Genomic DNA, 10000 nt, shown 5'->3' on the forward strand with positions numbered 1-10000 from the left:
CCCTAGGAGGCAGCCTCAAGCAGACCCTCACCGTTCCCCAGGGAGCTAACCTCATCCAGGGCCACACACTGGCCCCGGGGACCAGCCTCACCAAGAGCCCCAGCCCCACACTGGCCCCGGGGGCCAGCCTCACCAAGAGCCCCAGCCCCACACTGGCCCCGGGGGCCAGCCTCACTCGGAGCCCCTCCGGGCCCCTGGAAGCCGGCCTCTCCCAGGGCCTCACCCTCCCTCAAGGAGCCGGCCTCCCCCAGGGCCCGACCAATCCCCACTGTTTCCTGATCGTGACCTCCAGCGTGGTGTACTACGTGGGGGAGAACCCGGGCGGCCGCCTCCCCCCGGGGCTGGCGGCGGTGGGGGTGGGCCTGGAGGCCGCCCAGGGCTGGGAGAAGGCCATCCGCCAGGCCCTGATGCCCGTTACCCCCCAGCCCAGCCTGGGAGGGGCCCCGGGCCAGAGCCGGGACCACAGTGAGTAGAGGGGGGTCTCCAGGCCTTTGAGCGCCGATAGATCAGTCATCTGAGCCCGAAGGCATTGCTAATGCAAGACCATCTAACGCCTTTATTATACAGCTAGCAGGAGGGTAGCCAACAAGCTAACATGCTAATGCAAGACCATCTAACGCCTTTATTATACAGCTAGCAGGAGGGTAGCCAACAAGCTAACATGCTAATGCAAGACCATCTAACGCCTTTATTATACAGCTAGCAGGAGGGTAGCCAACAAGCTAACATGCTACTGCCAGATAATATAATACTAGCAGCTAGCAGGTGTTTAGCTAACAAGCTAACACGCTAATGCAAGACCATATAATGCTAGCAGCTAGCAGGTGTTTAGCCAACAAGCTAACATGCTAATGCAAGACCATGTTACGCCTTTATTATACAGCTAGCAGGAGGGTAGCCAACAAGCTAACATGCTACTGCCAGATAATATAATGCTAGCAGCTAGCAGGTGTTTAGCTAACAAGCTAACACGCTAATGCAAGACCATATAATGCTAGCAGCTAGCAGGTGTTTAGCCAACAAGCTAACATGCTAATGCAAGACCATCTAACGCCTTTATTATACAGCTAGCAGGAGGGTAGCCAACAAGCTAACATGCTACTGCCAGATAATATAATGCAAGCAGCTAGCAGGGGTTTAGCTAACAAGCTAACACGCTAATGCAAGACCATATAATGCTAGCAGCTAGCAGGTGTTTAGCCAACAAGCTGACATGCTCATCAATGTTTGGGGTAACCTCCCACCAGCTATAAGCCGGAATACTGGGGTAAAGTTATTCGGGTTACATGTTTGTGGGTTAACCGGTAGCCTGCTGTAACCAGTGGCCTGGTGACACCAGTACAGTATTGATCGGTCAGGGTGACCCAGATCTCCGACAGGATTGTGAAATCGATAAAACACCCGCGGATGGAAACTCCCGCCAGATCCCTGCGTCAACGCTGTAATAAAGCATTCATGTGCTCATGTGGGAGATGAACGTGTGAAAGGTGTAGGAAACAGCAGAGAGCCGACCGAGGCCGTGACATCATCTGATCTATTGGGATTAATCCTGGTTAACTAGCTGTGCTTTAACCCCGTCCAAATGATCCGATTACTCAGGTTTCATCTCCTATCCGCCTGTTAACATTTTCTCACCTTTATTCTTTGATCCATGAGTGTTTGTTTAGTTCTCCTTAATTAGATCGTAGTGTTTAGTAGTGTTGATATCTGTGGTATACTGGATGGTTTACTGTATGGAGTTATAATATTAATTGGGATGTGTTTTCAGAGGACCTATCGATGAGCATCTCCGTGTCCAACTCCCAGATCAAGGAGAACGTGGTGAGAGACAAGATGGATTAATATTCATAATGCAGATCATGTTCGTATTAATGAGTATCGTATTAAGTGCTTTAAGCCCAACGTGCACGTTCATCTCAGAAGGTGAAGTGGTGGTAAATGGTGCGGTGGGTTCTCTGGTTCTGCAGGACATCAGCTCGGTGTACCAGATCTTTGCAGACGAGGTCCTGGGTTCCGGACAGTTTGGGATCGTCTACGGAGGTAAGGAGGAATCCATACGTCACATTAACCTTTGACCTGAGCGATACGGATTGAATAACGTTTGAAATGTGCATGTTAAGGTTATTAGTTTAGTTGAAGTTTAAGTAAAAGGTTAGTGATGGTTAAGGTTCGCTATTAGATTAGATGTCGCTCAATTAAGGTAAGGGTTTGGTTGAGGTTTAAGGTAAGGGTTTGGTTGAGGTAACATGATGGGAAAAGCCGGCAGAAAGGAACATCACTTGGCTCAGCTCTCCCTGCACATCTGTCAATCATTTGTGATTGATTATTCGTTTCCCCTCCCCAGGCAAGCACAGGAAGACGGGCCGGGACGTGGCCATCAAGATCATCGATAAGATGAGGTTCCCCACCAAGCAGGAGAGCCAGCTGAGGAACGAGGTGGCCATCCTGCAGGTGACCTGACCTCCTCAGTCGCAGAGACAGCCTCCTTCTACTAGTCATGACCTCAGAGACAGCCTCCTTCTACTAGTCATGACCTCAGAGACAGCCTCCTTCTGCTAGTCATGACCTCGAGACAGCCTCCTTCTGCTAGTCATGACCTCAGAGACAGCCTCCTTCTGCTAGTCATGACCTCAGAGACAGCCTCCTTCTGCTAGTCATGACCTCAGAGACAGCCTCCTTCTGCTAGTCATGACCTCAGAGACAGCCTCCTTCTGCTAGTCATGACCTCAGAGACAGCCTCCTTCTGCTAGTCATGACCTCAGAGACAGCCTCCTTCTGCTAGTCATGACCTCAGAGACAGCCTCCTTCTGCTAGTCATGACCTCAGAGACAGCCTCCTTCTACTAGTCATGACCTCAGAGACAGCCTCCTTCTGCTAGTCATGACCTCAGAGACAGCCTCCTTCTGCTAGTCATGACCTCAGAGACAGCCTCCTTCTGCTAGTCATGACCTCAGAGACAGCCTCCTTCTGCTAGTCATGAACTCAGAGACACAGCCTTCGTTCTGTTAAATCATGACCTGACACAGCCTCGTTCTGCTAGTCATGACCGCAGAGACACAGCCTTCCTTCTGTTAAATCATGACCTCAGAGACAAAGCCTTCGTTCTGTTAAATCATGACCTGACACAGCCTCGTTCTACTAGTCATGACAGCAGAGACACAGCCTTCCTTCTGTTAAATCATGACCTCAGAGACACAGCCTTCGTTCTGTTTAATCATGACCTCAGAGACACAGCCTTCCTTCTGTTTAATCATGACCTCAGAGACATAGCCTTCCTTCTGTTAAATCATGAACTCAACCTCCGAGACACAGACTCATTCTGCTAATCATGACCTCAGAGACACAGCCTCGTTCCGTTAAATCATGACCTCAGAGACACAGCCTTCGTTCTGTTAAACCATGACCTCAGATAAATAGCCTTCGTTCTGTTAAATCATCCTCAGACAAGAAGTTTCAGATGATAAAAGGTTGATGAAACGTGTAGAATCATCCACGCTTTGGAGGAACTTTGAGGACCCGACCCACTCCCAGTACCGTATCGTCCGTTGAATCAAACCGTGAGATGACGTCTCGTACCGGCTCATCGTGAACGTCTCTCGTTGTGGTTCTTCTCCGTCTTGCTCTCCAGAACCTGCACCACCCGGGCGTGGTGAACCTGGAGAGCATGTTTGAGACCGTGGAGCGGGTGTTTGTGGTGATGGAGAAGCTCCACGGAGACATGCTGGAGATGATCCTGTCCAGCGAGAAGAGCCGGCTGCCAGAACGCCTCACCAAGTTCCTCGTGACGCAGGTGAGTGACCTCACATCAGTGCTGTCACATCAGTGTCATCACATCAGTGACATCACATCAGTGACCTCACATCAGTGACATCACAGTGACACCACATCAGTGACCTCACAGTGACATCACATCAGTGACCTCACAGTGACACCACATCAGTGACCTCACAGTGACACCACATCAGTGACCTCACTGTGACACCACATCAGTGGCATCACATCCGTTGGGCGAAAGTAGACCCATACCCTCCTCAAGTAGAAGTACAGATACTATGGTAAAAATACAGAAGTATAGAATTGATCAGTACCCTGAAATGCATTCAAATGAAAATAATGAGCCTGTTTTTAAAATGTAAGGAGTAGAAAGTACAGATCATTGTTAAAATGGGCTCTGTGTCTCGGCCCCCCAGACCTCCTGGTGAATCGGGCTGGCAGTGTAAGACTGTTCCTCCGTTCCCTCCTAGATCCTGGTGGCCCTGCGACACCTGCACTTCAAGAACGTGGTCCACTGTGACCTGAAGCCGGAGAATGTTCTGCTGGCCTCCGCAGAACCCTTCCCCCAGGTGGGTACCGAAAGTTGCTGTGGTCTTCAGCTGGTCTAGTGTGGAGACGGCAGGTCTCCACAGCGGGATCTCAGCCCCACGACCGACGTGGCAGCAGGATTAAACATACATTAACTTAAGACTGAGGTCATCTTAATTCAGCGATAGGCCCAGGCTGGTGGCTTCTTGTGAGGAATGCTCACTCTGTTTACTCACTCTTACCGTTTACATTAAATGGACTCATATGGTGCTTTCTCTAACGAGTGGCCACTCACCCATTCATCCACATGTTCACTTAACGAACATCAGCCTTAACGAACCTCAGCCTTAACGACCCGCTAACCTTAACGAACCTCGCTGACCTCTGACCTCCAGGTGAAGCTGTGCGACTTCGGCTTCGCCCGCATCATCGGGGAGAAGTCGTTCCGGCGCTCGGTGGTGGGGACCCCCGCCTACCTGGCGCCGGAGGTGCTGCGCTCCAAGGGCTACAACCGCTCGCTGGACATGTGGTCGGTGGGCGTCATCGTGTACGTCAGCCTCAGCGGGACCTTCCCCTTCAACGAGGAGGAGGACATCAACGACCAGATCCACAACGCCGCCTTCATGTACCCGCCCAACCCCTGGAAGGACATCTCCGGGGACGGTGAGTTGGGACGGCCGGGAGGGCGTGGTCACAGGGTCGGGGGGGGGATTGGGGTTCTGGAGAACGGAGTCTTCCTCGTGTTGATGCTCGGGTTCCCCGAGTCGAGGGCGAGGGGAGAACCAGATTGTACTGGAATGATCCAGAAGATCCTCTTTCAGGGCAAAGGACCCTAAAACTAGCCGGTGTTTCTGATGCAGTCAGCCCCCCCCGTCATGCTAACAGATGTGAGGATTTTCCATGCATCCAGTTATTTCCTTTATACTCTGATGAATTAGTGTTTGTTTAGTTATCATTAACTAGATCGTAGTGTTTAGTCATGTTGAGCTCTTGGGTATGTTAGAGGTAGCGGATGGTTTACTGTATGAGGTTAGAATATTAACTGATGCGACTGTCTTTTAGAAGACCTATCGTTCTTCTGTTGATCCCGTCTCCTCCCGTCTCCACAGCCACCGACCTCATCACCAACCTGCTGCAGGTGAAGATGAGGAAGCGCTACAGCGTGGAGAAGTCCCTCAGCCACCCCTGGCTCCAGGTCTCTCCTCCAGCTCCACACCTTCATCACACATTTGAGACCTTTCATCATCAGTCTATTTTAAAGATAAAGAAAATATGTTTTCTTACTTAATGTCAGGTTTGAAGACTACAAATAATTGTTTTCTTACGCAAGGTCTAGTTCGAAGATTACAAATTGTTTTCTTACTTAAAGTTTAGTGTGAAGATTAAAAATTACCGCTTTCTTACATAAAGTCAAGTTTTTGTTTTTTCTTTTAAGGCGCTAAACATTAAACTCAGGATTTGATCCTAAAACGTGACGCATAACCGGATGCATCGACGCATAGACGGAGTGAGCTAGCTCCGGGCATCAAAGCAAAGCATCCTGGGTAATCTCCACTAACATCCCCCCCCCCACTGCAGGACTACCAGACGTGGCTGGACCTGCGCGGGTTCGAGACGCGGCGCGGAGAGCGCTACATCACCCACGAGAGCGACGACGCCCGGTGGGAGGAGCACGGCGACGCCCGCGGCCTGCCCGCCCCCAAGCACTTCATCATGGCTCCCAACCACGACCGCATGCTGGAGGGCCCCTCCGGCTAGTGGGGGGGGGGGGGGAGTGGTTAGAGCGGGACTCTGACAATGTGGGCGGGGCCTTGGGCACGACTGACCGGTCAGCGTCGACACATCGGTGACTGCCTGGTCGGTGCTGACTGCCTGGGGACTGCTTGGTGGGTCCTGACTGCCTGGTGACTGCCTGCTCAGTCCTGCCTGCCTGGTTGTCCTGACTGCCTGGTAGTCCTGACTGTCTGGTCGGACCTGACTGTCTGGTTGTCCTGACTGCCTGGTTAGTCCTGACTGCCTGGTCAGTGCTGACTGCCTGGTTGTCCTGACTGCCTAGTCGGTCCTGACTGCCTGGTTGTCCAGACTGCCTGGTTGTCCTGACTGCCTAGTCGGTCCTGACTGCCTTGTTGTCCTGACCGCCTGGTTGTCCTGACTGCCTGGTTGTCCTGACTGCCTGGTTGTCCTGACTGCCTAGTCGGTCCTGACTGCCTGGTTGTCCTGACCGCCTGGTTGTCCTGACTGCCTGGTTGTCCTGACTGCCTAGTCGGTCCTGACTGCCTGGTTGTCCTGACTGCCTGGTTGTCCTGACTGCCTGGTCGCGACCCCAACACTTCGGTCCAGGAGCTCAAGGACACTCCAGGAACCTTAAGGATTGCCTTCTAGAACCTCGCGGAGCACTGGGAGAACTGGGAGCACTGAGAGAGCGCTCCACAACGTCTGCTCTGCAGGGAGGAGGAGGAGGAGCAGGGAGACAAGGGCCCCCTAAAAGTACTTTACAGAGTTTATCTTCTGGGAGAAATATTTTTCTGCTGTATTTGTTGATATACACTAATAAAAAAAGTCAAACCTACGTCTCCTCTCGAGCTAGCGCCGCGCCGTCATTTCTCGGAAGCTACTTTCCTCTAAGTGCTCGGTGAAGACTAGAGGATTGAAATGACGATGTGGTTTGTATTTAAATATTGCAATTTGCAGGCGTAGACGGAGCGTGATCTGCTAGCTGCAGAACGCCAGGGAAACCGCAGCCTATTCTTGTTGAGGACTAGTTCAAACGAATAACAGTTACAAAGCAACCACCGAATCACTGTTTTTAGCCTAACCGCATTAAACCATGTATTTAAAAATGTTGCATTTATCTAAAAGTCTGCATATGATATGGAAATGCAGAAGGCATGCAGCGAGGAAGCGCTTCAATTACAAAAAGCCACGGTGTCTGATCAGGGCTCTACTGGTCGAGAGAAACCAAGTTATGGTCAGGGCAGGGTAACAGAAGGTTTCTTACTGAAGCCTCATGGGAGAAAGAGGTTTCTTGGCTTTCTGGGACTAAGTGCACTAACTTGTGAACTTTGTTGGCTCCTCCAGGTCTCATCAGTGCCTCGTTAAGAGCCGACGCCCCTAATGTCTGACCTCCAGATCAGTTGTCCAACAGTCACTGAAGCCTCTTAGGAGAAAGAGAGGTTTCTTGGCTTTCTAGGACTAAGCTAGCTGATACTACGCTTGCTAGGTACTAAGTTAACTAGAGACTAAGATGGCTAGAGACTAAACTGGCTGAGACTAAGCTGGCTAGTTACTAAACTGGCTGAAACTAAGCTGGCTAGAGACTAAGCAGCCCCAATCCTCCTTTCCGAAAGTTGGAGGCAGAGCGAGATCTGCATTTTTATTCCAAACGTCACAAGTCAGCCTTGATTAAATCAGCCGATGAAGAAGACCAAAAACCACCGGCGGCCATATTTAATGGCCGGTCTTTAAAATGGCGGTCGGTGAGTAGCCGTTAGCCCGCTATGCGATCCGCGCACCGAGGCGCTGGTTGTTAGGGCAGCGAGCTGATTCCTGTGTAACAGGATCTTTTGATTACTACTGGAGTGAATGGGGCGGGCTGTGAGTGGCGGCTGCCCAACTCTTGAGCTCACCAAATAGCTCCCAGATGTTGGACAACATCAGGGTTTTAGTGGGGGTGATGCGGGCTAGCTCGACCTGCGGCAGCCTAGCTAGCCCAGCTAGCGACCGTCGTTTGATTCCGTCTCCAACCGACTCTTTTCTCAATCTTTGAGATGAGCTACTCTCACTCTTTTGAGATTAGTTTTTCAAACTTAGCTTCTCCGTGACCGCTCCGGTGGGACGGATCGGAGCCCCTCTAGGCCGAGTTTGTGAGGTGGCGACGGCAATAAGATGAAGACAGAACACCATGATGCTCATCGTTCTATTCACAACAAAGATAGAATCACACACGGGGAAAACAAATGGTTTCAACAGAACACGGTTCAATTAGCAGGAGATGTGGCGCCCCGGTGTCTCACTGGGTAGAGGGCGTACCATTAAGGCTCAGTCCCAGTGTCTCACTGGGTAGAGGGCCTACCATTAAGGCTCAGTCCCAGTGTCTCACTGGGTAGAGGGCCTACCATTAAGGCTCAGTCCCAGTGTCTCACTGGGTAGAGGGCCTACCATTAAGGCTCAGGCCCAGTGTCTCACTGGGTAGAGGGCCTACCATTAAGGCTCAGGCCCAGTGTCTCACTGGGTAGAGGGCCTACCATTAAGGCTCAGTCCCAGTGTCTCACTGGGTAGAGGGCCTACCATTAAGGCTCAGTCCCAGTGTCTCACTGGGTAGAGGGCCTACCATTAAGGCTCAGTCCCAGTGTCTCACTGGGTAGAGGGCCTACCATTAAGGCTCAGGCCCAGTGTCTCACTGGGTAGAGGGCGTACCATTAAGGCTCCGTCCTGAAACCAGCGACCGGGGTTTGGATCCTGCCCGTGGTCCTTTGCTGCATGTCCGCCCCTCCATCTCCCATACCTTCCTCTCTATCTCACTGTATAATAAAGCATAAAAATGCAAAAAAAAAATCGGCAAAATAAAAAAATTAGCAGGAGTTCACTTTGTTGGCTCCTCCAGGTCTCATCAGTGCCTCGTTAAGAGCCGACGCCCCTAAAGTCTGACCCCCAGATCAGTGGTCCAACAGTCACTGTCTGTCCACCGTTGGTCACGACGGACCCCAGGCGGACCAATCAGAGGCCCCCAGTGTGGGGGTGTCCGGGTCACCCTCGTGACCCCAGGGCCAGCACGGCGACCGGGCCCTGGGGTGCTGGGGTCCCGCTCTGGGCCCTCAGGAGAACGACAGCTCTGAGAACCCGGCCACAGGAAGTGGCGCCGGGCGCTTTTCCTCCATCTTGAGGCCCTGGGGGGGGCGGGGCGTGGCCGGGGGCGGGGCCAGCCGGCTCTGGGCCAGCAGGCAGAGGAACTGGAAGCGCAGCCCCATGTGGGCGGGGCTGGTCAGCAGCTCGTAGCTGTGGAGCAGCTGGCCACGGGCGGCCGCGTCGTCCTTACAGGCGCCCAGCAGGACCTGACAGGGGGGGGGGGGGGGGGGGGGAACAAGAGAGGGGGGGCAAGAGACATGGGGGGGAGACGGCTTTATTCAAACATTTAATTACAATAATAATAATAATAATACATTTTATTTGAAGGCGCCTTTCTCTGCACTCAAGGACACCGTACAAAGGGACACAAAAGTCATTAGAAAGAAACAACAATAAGATGGAGAAAGAGTAAATAAATAATAATAACAACAAGGTAGGAGACATAGTTCTACTTGGCACCAGGCGGGACAGGGGGATCTGACCAGGGGGTGAGGCGGTGTTTCTGAGGGTGTCCGAGTTCTACAACGTTGTCGGTTCTAAGAGAACGGTTTGAGCAAGGTTCATTTCTACCAACACTTTTGTCGATGGTTAACTAAAATTATAGTTGTCAATTATTATTTAACGCTAATATTAATAATTTAGTTAGTAATATTTCACCAGCGATACACGATCAGATGACGGATGATGTAGAAATTGTGCCGCGTTTAGGGAGACGAACTCCATATATGTACATCCTGTCAATGGATGTCACTTCCTGCCCTACACCCTCCCTCACCCCAACCCCAAAGCGCCACCTGTGACCCGGATCACGTGACGTATGACATCACTAATCCCACCTGCATGCGCGTCTCGA

At 51.8% G+C, this 10000-nt stretch overlaps 2 protein-coding genes across 3 annotated transcripts in view; one reads left to right on the forward strand and one right to left on the reverse strand.

Moving 5' to 3' along the window:
- LOC307088057 (serine/threonine-protein kinase D3-like) overlaps positions 1–6850 on the forward strand; it is a 23667-nt gene extending 16817 nt beyond the window's left edge. For both annotated transcript variants that reach the window (XM_079753819.1, XM_079753820.1), the window contains exons 11-19: positions 1–465; positions 1769–1821; positions 1968–2040; positions 2345–2451; positions 3629–3790; positions 4245–4343; positions 4698–4965; positions 5412–5497; positions 5881–6850. The exon at positions 1–465 is cut by the window's left edge and continues 118 nt beyond it. In XM_079753819.1, coding sequence (XP_079609945.1) covers positions 1–465; positions 1769–1821; positions 1968–2040; positions 2345–2451; positions 3629–3790; positions 4245–4343; positions 4698–4965; positions 5412–5497; positions 5881–6060 — 1493 coding nt within the window. In that variant the 3' untranslated portion in view covers positions 6061–6850. The remainder of the gene's footprint in view (positions 466–1768; positions 1822–1967; positions 2041–2344; positions 2452–3628; positions 3791–4244; positions 4344–4697; positions 4966–5411; positions 5498–5880) is intronic.
- A 1718-nt stretch (positions 6851–8568) lies between these two features.
- ndufaf7 (NADH:ubiquinone oxidoreductase complex assembly factor 7) overlaps positions 8569–10000 on the reverse strand; it is a 7088-nt gene continuing 5656 nt past the window's right edge. Inside the window, exons 9-10 of the mRNA XM_079753771.1 lie at positions 9984–10000; positions 8569–9353 (exon numbers count right to left, since the gene is read on the reverse strand). The exon at positions 9984–10000 is cut by the window's right edge and continues 160 nt beyond it. Coding sequence (XP_079609897.1) covers positions 9117–9353; positions 9984–10000 — 254 coding nt within the window. The 3' untranslated portion in view covers positions 8569–9116. The remainder of the gene's footprint in view (positions 9354–9983) is intronic.

The sequence above is a fragment of the Pollachius pollachius genome (genome assembly GCF_949987615.1).
Source record: "Pollachius pollachius genome assembly, chromosome: 16".
Lineage (NCBI taxonomy): Eukaryota > Metazoa > Chordata > Actinopteri > Gadiformes > Gadidae > Pollachius > Pollachius pollachius.